This window comes from Pteropus alecto, unplaced genomic scaffold, assembly GCF_000325575.1.
Source record: "Pteropus alecto unplaced genomic scaffold, ASM32557v1 scaffold103, whole genome shotgun sequence".
Classification (NCBI taxonomy): Eukaryota; Metazoa; Chordata; class Mammalia; order Chiroptera; family Pteropodidae; genus Pteropus; species Pteropus alecto.
The window spans coordinates 791978-807434 of NW_006436288.1; the positions used below are offsets into that span (position 1 = coordinate 791978).

At 38.4% G+C, this 15457-nt stretch overlaps 1 protein-coding gene across 1 annotated transcript in view; it reads left to right on the forward strand.

Annotated features, from left to right (window-relative positions):
* The first annotated feature begins 3593 nt into the window (after positions 1 to 3593).
* Positions 3594 to 15457, forward strand: part of CREBL2 (cAMP responsive element binding protein like 2) — a 15576-nt gene continuing 3712 nt past the window's right edge. The window contains exons 1-2 of the mRNA XM_025047415.1: positions 3594 to 3971; positions 15378 to 15457. The exon at positions 15378 to 15457 is cut by the window's right edge and continues 121 nt beyond it. Of these exons, the coding sequence (XP_024903183.1) occupies positions 3957 to 3971; positions 15378 to 15457 (95 nt within the window). The 5' untranslated portion in view covers positions 3594 to 3956. The remainder of the gene's footprint in view (positions 3972 to 15377) is intronic.

Sequence of the window (15457 nt, forward strand, 5' to 3'; positions counted from 1 at the left end):
TGAGAAGGTTAATTTTTATTCACTTACCCTCCGCACTTAATCTCATGCCACCCCCTACCTCTCTTCAATCAGTGGTTTGTTTTTTTTCTTCGAATAGTTTTCCTCCTTTCCTTTCTCAGTCTCTGTGTCAAAATTTGAACTGTTCACAAAGTCACTGTACAACCATGCTGCATTTGAAAATATTTATCACTCAGCCACAGATGATCAACTCTTTGAAAAGACAAGCCTGAGAAGTTAACAGCTGGTTACTTCTGGGATGACTCGGGGATATCGTCTTCCCCAAATGTATGGTGTGTGTTAAGGTGGGTCATAAGTTACCATGGTAGATTTCATGGCCACCTCTTTCTTTCTTGGTAGGCTTTGTTTTTAATTATTGCTATTTCTAGATTGGAGATGATTCTAGCAAAAGTGTCCATGCCAGCATTGAATAAAACAATTTTCATTTCTAATGAAAGTTTGGAAAGGGCTGTATAGTTTTTAAATTCTTAGGTTCTTATGTGTCAAACTTAATGGAAAACCAGCTGGAGCCTGACAAGCTATTTTAATGAGCTTCCTTTCTCTCTGATGTTCCCCAGAGGATATGTGCCAAGCAGACCCATGTGGCCCAGGGAGTAACATGATCATCCTGGCTCTGTTTAGACACCTGTGCTCTTTTAGCCTAGCAGTAAGGGGAACAGGAGAAAGAGGGATAAGGGCATGGAAGGCATGCAGACCTAGTGGGAGTGGGTGTCTACCATGCTGCTTAGGAATTCACTACAGAAGCTCCACAGCAGCACCAGAGGCTTGATGTATCATAGGCCAACAGTGCCTCTATGTGGGGTGTCTGAGAGTATATGAAATGTATTTGTCTGTATTGAGGAGGAAGGAGTGGGGAGGAGAAAATTATGTACATTTTTAAAAGGAATTGCATGCCTTGGAGGTTCTTTTCGAGAAGGCGATATAAGAAGAAAAGATTGAAAACCATAGATATAAAGTTTGCCAAGGACCCTGAGAACATATTCTTCTTCTAAACTTCTTCCTACTCCTTAACAAACGAACAAACAAACAAAATACATTTGCTGTGTTCACTTTTCCTTTTCTAGGAATCAGTCTGATGTTTGGTTCTCTCAACCCACTCTGAACAATTTAGCACATGGATATTAAACTTGATCTGTGTTATTTTTCACTGGATGCCTTTTTTAGTGATTGTTCATAATCTCCTGTATGTGTGAATTTCTCCTTCCTGGATTATAAAGTCTTCGAGGATTTTATACTTGTAGAAGCCAATACTCCCTCTTGTTCTTTCTTCATCTCTTTGTTACCGTTACCAAGTCCAGGTATTTCTCTGCAAATGTTGAACATATGGCTACACAATACTTCTTCATAAGATTCTCTTCCATTTACAAAATCTTATTTTATGATGTGATTAAGATCTATTTTTATAAATTAAATTAAAAAAACAATTTAAAGTATTTTTACATTTCCTAAAGTGTTTATAGATTTTTTAGAAATTTAATTAATATTTTAATTGCATATTTCAAATGTACAGAAATACAAAGAGAACAATACAATATGCATTCCACTACCAGATTTAACATATTTGCTGTATCTCTTTAAAAGTTAAATATACAGCTAACCTCCCAAGACACTCCCCATCCCATTCCCCTCTCTCCCTAAAGAAAACCACTCTCCTTAAGCTGGTGTACATACTTCCCTCTGCAAGTTTTTATATTTCCACTATATGATTCAAAAGATCTTAGTCCTCCTTCCACAGGGGCTGGCAATTGGGTCTGTGAGCTGCTCACACACAGCCACGCATAGCCATCCATGGAAGAACAGGGTAGATAAGTGCCAATACAGAAGGCCAGTTGCACTTTTGTCAGCTGGAAGGGAGGGTGGCAAAAGACTAACCCAGGGGAAAGACAGTTACACCCTAAAGAAGAGGGCTTAGCTGCAGGCTATGCTAGGTACAGGATGAGGCTGGAAGGAGGTAGGAAGTGACTCTTGGAGGTGTTGAACAAAAGGGGTATTAGCTGAGAAAGAAGACAAAAGCATGCACAAGCACAGACTTTTGCTCTTTTAAACATCTGAGGGGATATGGCTAGGCAACTCTCAGGCTGCCAAGAATGCAGTTTTGAGGTTAGGGGCGCCCCCTTGGCTAGGCCCAACAGCAGCAACCCCAACATGCCAGAGCCATTACCCACCGCATGACCTGCATGGGCTGCATTTACTTGGAAGCATTGACTTGCTCTAGTGCCTCTTAAGTGTTATATGGTTCAAACAGAAACCATTCGACTTGCCTATTACTACTCTTCCTCAATTTGGAGTTATTAGATAAAATAGAACACCCAGTTAAATATGGTTATCAGATAAACTGATTTTTTATTTTAAGGAGAAGTGTGTCTCAAATATTGCATGGAAAATATTTATACTAAAAAGGGTATTTGTTTATCTGAAATTCAAATGTGTCTTATATATTTATCGTTAAATCTGAGAACTCTACCTTGATTGAACTTTGGAAGGGTTTAGCAAAGCACTTTAGGAATCTTCGAAAAGGAGTGTCAAAGGGCTCCCCAGAATACCTTAAATGAACATGCAAACTTTGTCAAGTTCTCAATAGCCTAACACAGGCTAAAACGCAAAACTAGCTCACTGACTTTTTTAAGTCAGGAGGTCGTAAAGATACTGTTATTTTTTAAAGGCTTTATTGAGGTATAATTCACGTGTCATTAAATTTATTCATTTAAAATGTACAATTCAGTGGGTTTTAGTATATTCAGTTGTGCAGTCATCACCAAATCAATTTGAGAATATTTTCATCGCCTCAAAAAGAAACCCAACATCCATTAACAATCACTCCCCATTCCTTGCTCTCCTCCCTCCCCACTGTTTCCTGACCCTCCCCTCCCTTTTTGTTTCTTTAAACATACCTATTCTGGACATTTCGTCATAAATGGAATCTACAATATGTGGCCTCTTGTGTCTGGCTTCTTCCATTTAGCATGTTTTCCAGGCTCGCTCACATTGTAGCATGTTATCAATACTTCATTCTTTTTAATGGTCTAATACTATTCCTAATTAATATAGCATAATTGTCCTATTCATCTATTGATGGACATTTAGGTTATTTCCACTTTCTATTATAAATAAAGCATCTAGGACAAAATATTAGTGAACAAGTTTTAATATGGACATATGTTCCCATTTCTCCTGGAATCACTGGCCATATGGTAACACTATGTGAGAAACTGCTAAATTGTTTCCCGAAGCAGATGCACCATTTTACAGTATTAGTTTCTTTCTTTTTTCTTAATAAGGAACTTTCAAGGTTTCCTCCGTGTTCCTAAGACAGCCTGCTCTCGCGGCCTTTCCGTCAGCGTTGCCTCCGCCCGCCAGACCTCCCTCCTCCTGTGTGCAGGCCGCAGCAACCCAAGGGCCAAAACCTCCAAGCGATCCCAACAAGGGAAACGTAGCTTCGGCCTCCCGCTGGGTCCCACCTCCGCTGCGCGTGGGGCAGAAGGAAAACACGCTTGGCAGAGGTTGTGTGGACGTTGTAGTTTTCTTTCTAGGCAGCCGTGCGCAGACTGCGGTAAGGACGACTACAATCCCCAGAAGACCGCGGTGCTACGGCAGGCTGAAGTGGTCATTCCGCGCGCAGCACTCCCGAACGCCCGCCCGGCCCGCCGCTCTCCAGGGTGTCTGTAAACACGTCCAGACTGTCATGGAGGGGGAGGAGGAGGCGGCGGCGGCGCAGGGAGGCGTTTTGGGCCGCCTCCAGGGTCCGCTCTGCCATTCCTGAACTGATCCCTTGTCCCCGTGACTGTGGCATCAGGGAAGCGAACTGTTAGGCGAAAGGAGGAGGCACTCAGAACCATATCTCCTTCTTCCCCCGGGGCGGGGGCCGGGCCGGGCCCGGCCGGCGAAGCCGGGGAGGGCAGGGGGAGGGAGGGCCTGGCCAGGCCGGCCTGTCTGCCGAGATGGATGACAGTAAGGTAAGTCCTGTGGTTTGTACGCGCAGCTGCTGCCGTCGCCTGCTTGTCGATAAGTGTTAGTCTTGCCGCTGAGTCTCAGCTTGGTAGACCATGCCAACACCCAAGAAACACCTGTCATAGACATCCCTGCGCCTCCAGTTATTGCCCCGTGGTACCCAGTCAAGAATTCAGGGAACAGTGAGTGGAGCTGCGTTTTTCCAGAAAGGGCCCACTCCTCTGGAAGAATTCACTTCCAGGGCAAGCCTGTTTTTCAGCTTTTTCAGGTAGTGCAAACCCTGATCCTTGACTCGCCTGCCAAGATAAGTGAAGAAATTACTCCGCTTTTCCTTTTTGCCTTCCCTTGCCTCCTCCCAGCCTTTCTCCAGTTTGGAGGTCTTAACTAGGGCACCCTGAACCAGCCTTGTTCCCCTTGACGGTTCCTCTTTCTTCTCTCTGGCTCCCTTACTCAATGCCCCATTCATATAATCAGTTCACTCCCCCTCTGAGCTATTTTCCTGTGGTTGGTTGGAATACTCTGCTAAACGCCTGTTGCTATTCGTCCAGAGTCTGGAATCCAACTTCCTCCAGAAAACCTTCTCTAAGAAAAGTAGTCAATTCTTTCTTGTTCATCTATCTTAATATCCCATCACAACCCCCCTTTCCTTATCCAAATCACTTATCCGTATGTTTATAAGATAACAGTGTTCATTATTGGTTAATTCATGTAGTTTATATATGTATAACCTATTCTGTCTTTATGTATATTCACATTAGCGTTGTCTAGTTTTCATGAATATAGGGATGGTCAGTTTATAAATCATCAGACTTCTAGAATTTTCCAATTTTTGAAGTAGAAATCACTCCTTCCCTATGCTTTTAGGCAGTCTTTCCACAATCTCTGGCATGCTGCTTCAGATAGCTTTTTTCTTTGTTTGGGTGCCCTTTTCCTCTCCAGGTAACCAGTAACACTTTGCTGCTGTCAAGTTTTGTTTCATCTTCGGAGAGATTGAAAAGATTTCCAGCTTCTCAGCACTGCTTGTGCTAACCTACATTATCTCTTCTTCCTGCTCCTGCAGAAGGCTCTGAGAAAAGTGATAGAAGGGAAAGCCCAAAACGGTACTCTGGAATTGGAACAGGTTGCTTGTGAAGTAGCAAACCCAAATAAGAAATGGTATTTCTGCAAGAGAAAGGGGAGTTCTTAAAGTTTTCCAGAAAAATCAGAAATTTTTTTCTAAAAGTCTTTGCTACCTCCCTTATCTTTCAGTGTTAATTTTGAAGTTTATAATACTGTCTCTGTTATCTTTTATAATACAAAGAGAACAATACAATATGCATTGTTGTATTGTTAAACAGCCATAACATTATCTTTTATAATGTTATGGCTGTTTAAGGATGCTAAAATAACATATTCTTAATTTCCTCAATTTGAGACTCTCACATCTATTCCACATAATTTTCAGTTGTTTCATTTTCACACCTTTGAAACAATAAATTTCTTGAAGTCTTCAGTAATCTCAAATAAGTCCAAGAAAAATACATAGGATTTTGAGTTATTATGCTTACCTATAAAATCACGTAGGAGTTATTTTAAAACTAGCAAACTGTAGTGGCGGGAGGATGTAAAATTTTATTGTTTGCCTAAAAGAGCGAAGTTAAATTTAGGGTGTAGACTGACTGTACCTTACTTTTATAAGGTTCACAGATATGCAAAATAAATTCAGTTGTCATTCTTTATTCTTTGTTTTTATGAGAGAATTTAGAAACCAGCAGTTTCTTAAGTCTTTAATATAATGGAAAAGAAAATCCATTTCAGTCTCTGGATGAATAGTGCCTCTGTGAATACACTACTTTCACTTTGACTACATGTCATAATTTTTGATGAGTAATATTAAAACACATGTACAGCAAGACTGGAGTGCTTTCAGTAGTAAGGCAGTGTGAAACTGCCCTTAAATAAGGCTTTGGCAGCTCTCAGTCTTTCTTTTTCTGTGCTCTAGTTGTTAGTCCTCCTAGTATATACATACATACTCCCACATAAAACACATTTTTTCTTCATATCGTGTGAGTGATAGAGTCTCTCAGGTTCCATTTTCCCCTGAGTAAGAGAAGGTGAGGGTTGGGCTGGGAAGTGTGGCAGCTGTGCTAGTGAGAGCACAAAGGATGACAGACGCTGACAGCAAGGCTAGGGCAACAGGTAGAGGATGAAGTGGATAGGAGCAGCAGTTACAGAGAAGCAGTATTTGAATGAGCAGGTCAAGAAACAGATGATGATGATGTGAAGACCTTTCTTTAAAAAGATGGTGTATCCTGAGTTTTCATTAGTGGCTATGACTGAGTTTGCTAAGAGCTCTCCACTTTCCACTTTCTAACTTCCCAGAGTAAGAGCAGGACAGCTTTGCCTCCTAAGCATCTAGCAATGTGCCTGGTACAGAATAGAGTACCAGTTAATAGTGATTGAATTGAATTGGAACAGAGTGGCATCAGGGAGAATGTCTTGATGTGCCTAGGCTTTATTAATCAATGTGATCCATTGAGCAGCCAGCTAGAGTATACAGATGATAGCAAATGAGAAAAATAAGGCAAGAGATATATTAGACATCTAAAAGTCTTGGGGCTTGGGAAAGTGGTAAGTAGCAGAATTCAAATACTGAGTAGATCTCTACTAGGCTATTTGAGAAGGAACCAATCTTGGCTAAGTTATTTAACCTTTCTGAACTTCCACTTTATCTGTTTAATGGTCAATACCTTCTTCATGGGCTTTGTTGAGGATTAGAGATAATGCATATAAAGCATCAAGTACATCTAACACATAGTAGGCACTCAAAAAAATGTTATCATTATTATATTACCTAGCAGTGAATTTCTTTGTCCTTAGCAAAGTGCAGTAGGCACCAGTGATCATTTTTAGTAATTCTTAAGTGTGTGCTGTGCATAACATTTGCAGCTCTGTATATACCTACACTACCCTTTGCTCCTAACGATGCCCCAAAATGGGGCAGGGTAAATGGAATGGGACATGAAATTAACTTAAGCTGTGTCCTTAACTGTCAGATTATGTGAGAAAGGTAGTCTCCTGAACCCACCTGCATGCCCACCACTAGGAAAAAGTACTCGTTCTTATGAAAGCCTTTTCTTCCTGACCTGCATTCAATTACAAAGAAAATCGAAATGTGTTATTTTCAGAGGCTTTAATCATAGACAGAAGGTTCTGATTTTATATTTGACTTTTATGTTTATGGAATGAACAAATGAGTAAATTGAAATATCCTACAGCAGTGTGTTCCTGCCGCAGACTACAGGCTGGTAAAAGACCACTATACTTTATTGCCCAGCCTGATAGTTTAGGGCATCAAGTTCCAGTTGAGGGACTTATGAGAGAATGGGCCAGCTGCTGGCCATAATATGCTAATATGGGCTGCCATTCTCCTCCAGACTTCCTTTCCACCTGCACTACACATGATTATCTGAAAATGAGGTTTCTTACACCTTCCTTACCCCTTAGATAAGAAGACAAGGTCTTCTACATTCAGTTGCTCTGAGTGGTGCTGGTTCTCGCAAAAATTTTAAGTTGACCAAAAAAAATCTCTTACATTCCCGGACCTGTCCTTTGGTCCCTGAAGTCCCTTCTATTGGCTCCTTAGCCATCCTATGCTACAGTTGAGCTACCCTCCTTGGGCAGTGCCACAAAGCTCAGACATTTTCTGCTTTTTCTGTCCTACTTTATCAATGCTTTCCACAAGACAGAAGAGCCAGCACATCTGCTAAATAGATCTCTGACAGTAGATGTTGTTTTAATGTGCCTTCCTTTCTTATCTAGGTTATATGCACTTTTTAACTAGGGTACCTCTGCAGATAGTTTAGCTCTAAGGAGTAATTTGAATACTACAGAAACCAGTTGACGGTTAACCTTATTCAGAATGTTTTGCTCTTTGTTTTCAGAAGTTTGTTTATTTATCCATTAATTCATTAAACATTTGTTGGAAAGCTAATACGAACCAGGGATTGTGCTAGACAGTAGAGATACAAAGATAAATCAAGAATTTATAACTATTCTCAGGAACTTACATTTCAGTGGACTAGGCAGACGCATAGAAAAATAATTACAATATAGTGAGGTAAGAAATAAGTAACAGAGGCAAAGTGGTTTTAGGGACATTAAGAATGGATGCCTGACTGGATGTGTCAGACATGGGCTTACACAGTAGGAATAAATTTAAGGAAGAATAAGAGTCTCCTAGAAAACGGGAAGGAGGGAATATCTTGTAGTAAAGGATATTGCACTGGAAAATAAGTATTTTGGCACAAGCTAGAGCAGGAATTGGCCAGATAGTAAATATTTGTAGACCATGTGATCTCTGTTGCAATTACTCAACTCTGCCCTTGTAGCAGGAAAGCAACCATAGGTAGAATGTAATGAATGGGTGTGGCTCTGTTTCACTAAAACTTTATTTACCAGGTTAGGCAATAGGCAGTAGGCAATAGGCTTCGGCTTGCCAGCAGGGCTGCAGTTGGTTAACTCCTGAGCTACAGCATAAGGCACAAGTAGAGGTGTGGGCAGGGATAAGGATAGAAAGATGATCAGGTGGGATCATGATATGCCTGGCAAGTCAAGCTAGGAAATTTGGGTTAGTATTTTTCAAAGTGTGGAATAAAGAAGACACCTGCTCAGACTCCTTGGAAATGGGGCCTGGGAATTTGAATAGGCTCCCCAGTTGAGTGGCTCATATGCTTACTGAAGTTTGAAAACAAAGGCCATAGATGTTGGGGTGGCATTGAAGGATTTTAAAGCAGAGATGACAGTATCAGATTTGTGTTTTCAAATAAGAATGCTAATGGCTATGTGGAGAATGGATTACGGAGGGTAAAGATATAGGATCTGGGACAAGACTGGAGGCAGATGGTCCAATTAGGAAAGAACATGAATTTTGGCATATAACCAGAGTTCAGATCTCATGTCTACTACTTTGAAGCTATTATGATTTTGGACAGATAATTTCATCTCTTCAGAACTGAATTTCTTCACCTATGAATTGGGTGTGTTAATAAAACCTTACTGAGTTATTGCAAGAATTAAATGTACTATATATGTGAGCCCATAGCAAAAGAACTTAGTACATAATGGGTTCTCAATAAATGCTAGTCCTTTCTGACTCCTCACTAGCTTGGTTAGATTGCTCAGAAGAAAGTCCTGAGCTGAAGACCATGTTAGAGACTGTTTCAGTGCAGGCCGTGGTTGACGCAGCATGCATAAAATCCTCCAAGGATGCAGAGTTTAGATAGAAGAGAGAGCCGAAGAGACTGAACCCTGAAAAACGCTAAAATGACCTTAAGAAAGGAGTAGGACTCAGCAAAATAAACTGAAAAGGCGAGGTTAGTGATATTGGAGGACAGGCAAAAAGGGGCTGTTATGCCATCTAAGGGAGAAGAGAATTTTAAGTGGAGGCGGGGGCGGGGGCATAGTCTACAACATGAGATGCTACCCCCAAAAAATCTAGTAAAGTAAGTTAATGAAAAAGTATATCCATTGGACTTAGAAAACAGATCGTTCGAGAACCTAGGGCAAAAGCCAGAATGTAGCATTAGGGAAGAAAGAGGTGAGTGGGAAAGGAGCATAGACAGTTAAGTATAGAGCACTCTTACAGAGTCAGTTTATAACAGTTTTAGGCATTGATAGATACAGGTAGTATTAGCTTCAAACAATAATAGCGGAGTAGGCATAGGGATTGGGAGAGGCTGGAGTTAACTCTCAGTTTAGTGATGCTTGCTTTATCCTTTTCTTCTTCTGTTGATTAGAAAAACTGGCAGATTAGCAACAGGAAGATGTGATTAGTCATTCTCTCTTTCTGAAGATCTGGTAAATCGGAGAAAAAGCCTAACCCACAGCTGTGAAGGAAGTTATGGAAGCCTTACCACCACATGAAAATGCAACTACTTGTTTTGTTTTTTCTTTAAAGTGGTGAAGAGCAGTGGCTGGGCACATTCATATCTATCTTATTTTTCTTTAATTAACTGGAGAAAACTTTTTATTTTATGTGTTTAAAAGAAAAGTGAAACAGGGCCCTTCTACTGTTTTCCTTTTTAGCTGGGGCTGATGCTACCACTTCATGTAAATGCAGTAATTCTCTTAGACTTACCAACTTGAAACTTTTATGAGTTGCCTTAAGAATTAGAGCATTAGGATGTAAATAAGTACAAAAAGGATGGTAAAATAAAGAGTCCTCAATTGGTTTTTCAGATTTTATATCCCTTATGAGGGAGCTGTGTTTAAAAAAAACCTACTAATGTTAGTAGTGATATCATATTAAATCAATTTTAAAATATTGCTAATTTTTTTTGCATTTATTTAGTTATCAGTCTTTTTAATAAATGCCCCTTAAGTGCCTGGCTCTGGGCTGGATACAAAGAGGATTACAGAAGTAGTAGAAAACATAGCATCTGTGCCTAAGGGACCGACACGACTAGAAGAGATAGAACTTAAATCTGGGAAGCCACTAAAAAACAATATAACATATAAACTCAGTGCGATATTAACTATGTTCCAGAAATTTGGAAAAGAAAAATGATGGGCAGAGGGTGATTGTCAGAGCTTCAAAGATAGAGGGCTAGAGCTGATTCTAAACAAAGAAAGCATAATATTTACCATTTCAGATGGTTGGGGGAGAGAGAGGGAACATTTAGAGAAATGAGAGTAGGTAAGAATGCATGGGATAGGGCGAGGTTTCTAAGGAGAATGGCCTGACTTGATATGGGGGCTGCCAGTTGGGAATAACAAAAATTACTGACTGGGTGAGAGGAAGTCTGGATGTAGTGGGCTGAATGCTGGTCCCTAAAAAGATATATCCGTGTCTTAATCCCTGGAACCTATAAATATTATTTATATAGTAAAAGAGTGAATATATATGGTAAAGTACTGTGATTAAGTTAAGGATTTTCGGAGGAAGAATTTATTTTGGATTATCTGGATGGGCCTTAAATCCAATGACATGTCCTCATAAGGATGAGACAGAAGGAAATTTGACAGACAGATGTGGAGGCAGTGAAACCACAGAGGCAGAGATTGGGTTACCGTGGCCACAAATCAAGGAATGCTGACAGCCAGAAGCTGGAAGAGGTGAAGAATGGATTCTACAGTAGGGCCTCTAGAGGGAGTGCAGCCCTGACAAACTTCTGGCCTCCAGAACAGAAAATAAATTTCCATTGTTTTAAGCCACCAAGTTTGTGGTAATTGTTATAGCAGCCACAGGAAATGAATATACTGGATATGGTGACTCAGTAAGCAGTACTGAGCCAGAGGTGTTCTCTTGAGCTTGAGAGTAACATGGCCAAAGGGCCATTAAAGTTTATTCTTTCTATAATGATTAGGTATTACTTTTCTACAATGAAAAAATATATACGAAAGTTATCATAATAAGCTGAAAAGAAAGGTTCTTTTGGCAGCTTTTTGCAAGATGGATCAACTATAGAAGTAGGAGTGGAAAAAGGGAAAAAGTAGGGAGACCCATTGGGAACCTATTGTAATAATGTGAGTAGGGCCCTAACTAATAGAGAGGAAGAGCTAAATCAGAGATTTTATAAAGGAATAAATTGGCATGACTTGTGGGTGGGCATGGAGAGTCATAATAGTTGAGGGAGATTTCAAGGAAGCATAAAATGAAAAAGTCTATTACTTTACCTCCTCTCCACTTCCCTCCATCAAGTTCCTAATGCCACAGTGAGTTGGGTTAAATAAATGACTATATAGCATTAATATAGCAATACATATAAAGCACCTGTCAGTTTTAGAGCCTTTTCAGGAATTGTATGTTCAGGTTAATGAGTCTTACCTAGGAACCTGGAGGGGAATAGTCATGCTTGATGATAGTGAGTTACCTTGTGACAAGTTGCTATGATGCAAATCAGGGGACTTGGGTTCTAGACCCTGCTGTGACATTGAAAATCTCTGAACTAAAATTTTGTCATCTATGAAATAAAGAGATCACTATACATCTCTCTCTCCCTCCCTTCCTCCCTCCGTGTGTGTGTGTGTGTGTGTGTGTGTACATGTGTGTATCACCAGCAGCACTCCTGTATATACTGATATTCTACCCTTTATAACATTATTTCATATCTGCTGTGTTCCATGAGTCTAAATACATTAAAGTTAAGGACTCTGTCTTATATTAATATTCCTAGAGTTTTATAGTGTTTGGAGCATAATGGGTTTTTTTATAAATGTTTGTTAAATAAAGGGATTAATTTTTCCCCCTCTTTACCTGAAAAAGGTGAGGATCATAGGGTTGACCTCACCTGAAGTAGTATGAAATAACGAGATAACATGTTGATTTCCCAGCTGAAGGCTTAGTTCATTGTGAGTGCTGCTGCCCTGCACACCTTAATTTAGCCTTGAATTTTAAGTTTTTATTGTTTGTTTCTAAAAAGCTAGAAGTACATTGATCCAAGAACCTTTAGAATATGATTTAATCCGCACACCTCATTTTAAAGAAGCCCCTAAAGAGCATGCAACTACAATCATGTCTCTTTCTGCAGAAGTTAAACCTGTTGACTGGGAAGCCTGTGACATCCACACTCAGGTTTCTGTTCTTTCTCTAAAACAGTTAAATTTAGAATTATGAGGAACTCCCACTTGGCTAAATTCAGTAGTTTTGTCTTAATTCTCAGTCTTTTTAAACACATTAATTACAAAATTTTTAAATCATAAAATACTCAGATGAGAAAAAAGCTTCCTCACAGAAGAAATAGGAGAGAGCAAAAGGGCAATGTGGTTATCACTGAATTTGTAAAAATTTTATGAAACATTGGTAAGAATGATTTTTGGCCCAGAGATATATAAGGAATTAATGAGGTTGGTTTTGGTTTTAGTTTCTGGTTCTTAGTTTCTAATTAACTTCCCCTATCCCCCAATCTTTATGGCTTATGAAATATATAAAATTCAGTTGTTAACACTATAGTTGGCAACTAGTATAGTAACTTACATTTGTATAATGCCTTTTCTTTACAAAGTGCTCTCACACATTATGGTACTTAAAATTTATGATAATTCTGTGATGTACTTGACTCTCTTGAAAACTGGTACACTAATCAGATTTCAGCTGGCAACAAAAAACAACAATTCAGTCTATTACTGAAGAAAAATTAAGCTAGAGAGAGGTGGTGGTTATGTAGTTTTAAATGTAATTTTACAAGAGATGACATAAAGTATAGAAACCCTGGATTCATTTACTATGCCTATCTAATTTTAAAAAAGGAATAAAATAGTCTCAATATAAATATTTTGCTACCATGAAAACTAAACAAAGGATTATAACTTTTGTTTGATTTTTATGACAGTGCTAGATTTGTTTCAAAAAATTCAATGAAGTTATGAATTACTCTGTGTTCTCTTGCTGGCTTCTCAAAGACAGCCACTCCTGAATTAATTAAAACCAGCCACATATGAGGTATTGGATTATAGTGTTATGTGATGACCCATTTTACTATGTAAAGAATAGATGTGATTACCATTTATTTCACTATAGACATGAGTTTATGCTGTAAATATATTGCTTTTAAAAAACCGTAACAATAGCAAATACACTTTGTTTTAATGTAGGGTGATTTCAAAATATTTTATTAAAATTGTGCACTCGATGAGATAAAAGCGTAATTTAAAATTTAGCCTGTAGTAATATTTGAATCAACTAGTCAGCCTGCACTGCTAATATTTTGACTCTGAGGAAAAGTTTCTTGAGATGTATATTATTATATTGGAATAAAGACATGATGATGCAGAATAGAAAAGCTTTAAAAGACCAAATTTTGAAAAGTTGAAACTAATTTGAGAGTAGTCCTGAAGCAGCTAGCTAAGATGGTGGTGGAAAGGAAAGATTTTTTTTTCTAAAGCCGCGGAGTATTCAATTTCATTTTAGAGCCATCTGATAAAATGCTAGATACAATGGTTAGCCATCATGTTATGATACAGGGTCTGGTAAATGTGGCTGATCCACATTTAAAGTGTGGTTTTCTTGACCTAAAAATTATACTTACTAATTATCTTATCTTTGTAGGGTACTGGGCATTGTTGGTGTATGATATTAATAGTGATTTCAAACAAACAAATCACAGTCTCTATATCCAAATGAATATTGATCCTTTGAGTTTTGTTACCTGAGAAGGTTTCTACATTTATTCTAATGATTTGCCAATGTCTCAGTTTTGCATCTTCTCTTTTAGAATTGCCTTTAAAGCCTCAGCAACATTCTCTTCAGAACACTAAAGTTAGGACATTTTTATTCTCTGAGGGTAATTTTCAGAAAGAACGGGACATAATTCATAACCTCGTCAGATAAACAAAGTGGATAATCACTTTGAGAATTTAAAGACAAATGTATTGCTCTAAAAAAATATGCTCTAAAGACATATCATATGGTGGCTTGTAAGAAACTGGCCCCAAAAGCACTTTCCAAAAAAACTTGTTCATTGGAATAAATGAAGCCCTCTCAAGGTGACTGCTTTAAAGAAACTTATTTGATGTATAAGTTCAGGTTCATGTTTTTTAAAATTCATCATCTTTACTTCATAGTTACATTTTGTATAAGAACTTGGGGAGGTTCCAAAGCTAAACAATGAAAATTAAATTACTTTTTCAGTCATGAAAAAATTGTGCCTATACAGGTAAATGAGTAACATGGATATTGAGAGGATGTCTTGTGACACCAGTGGGAGCAGGTAGAAATCTCCTGAGACAGACTAGGGTTATAATGATAGGCTTCTAAAGGCAGGTGAGAATTATCCTGAAGATTTCAGGGACTTCCTGTGTGTTCCTTTGAGCTCAACAAATTTGCAGAGGGAATTTATAGCCACATTGTTTAAGATACTTATTTATTTTTACATATACATAATTTCATATACAAATTTTATATTTTTTCTAATTATAAACATTTAAAAATCATTAAAAAATACAAGTGAGGAAAAACTATTTATAATCACACCTATCAGAGAAATCCTTATTGACCTTTTGTTAACATTCTTCTATATGTTGTTTTATAATGTTGAGAATATGCCAAACGTAAAGTTTTGAATATTGGGGTTTTTTTTACTTCTTTTCTCAAGTCAATAAAAATTCTTTGTGAACAAAATATTTAGTGGCAAACTTTTAGTTTACTCAGTTACATATGGTTTATAAAGTTTACTGTTAAACTATTTAAAGCTTATTATTGAAGAAATAATGAAAATTTATATTATTTCTCTCACATTCATAGTATCAAAAGTATCAGAAAACATAATGAAGCAAAGACTCATAAGGCATTTGATGGGATTATGCTTTTTGAGTTCCACAGGCTTCATTTATTTATTTGTAAATGTTTTCCTTGCTAATATGTAGCCATAGTCACTTTCCTAGACACAGAATTAAGAGAAAAAAAAAATTATTTATTCTGTCTCTTGCTGAAGGTGGTTGGAGGCAAAGTAAAGAAGCCCGGCAAACGTGGTCGGAAGCCAGCCAAGATTGATTTGAAGGCAAAACTTGAGAG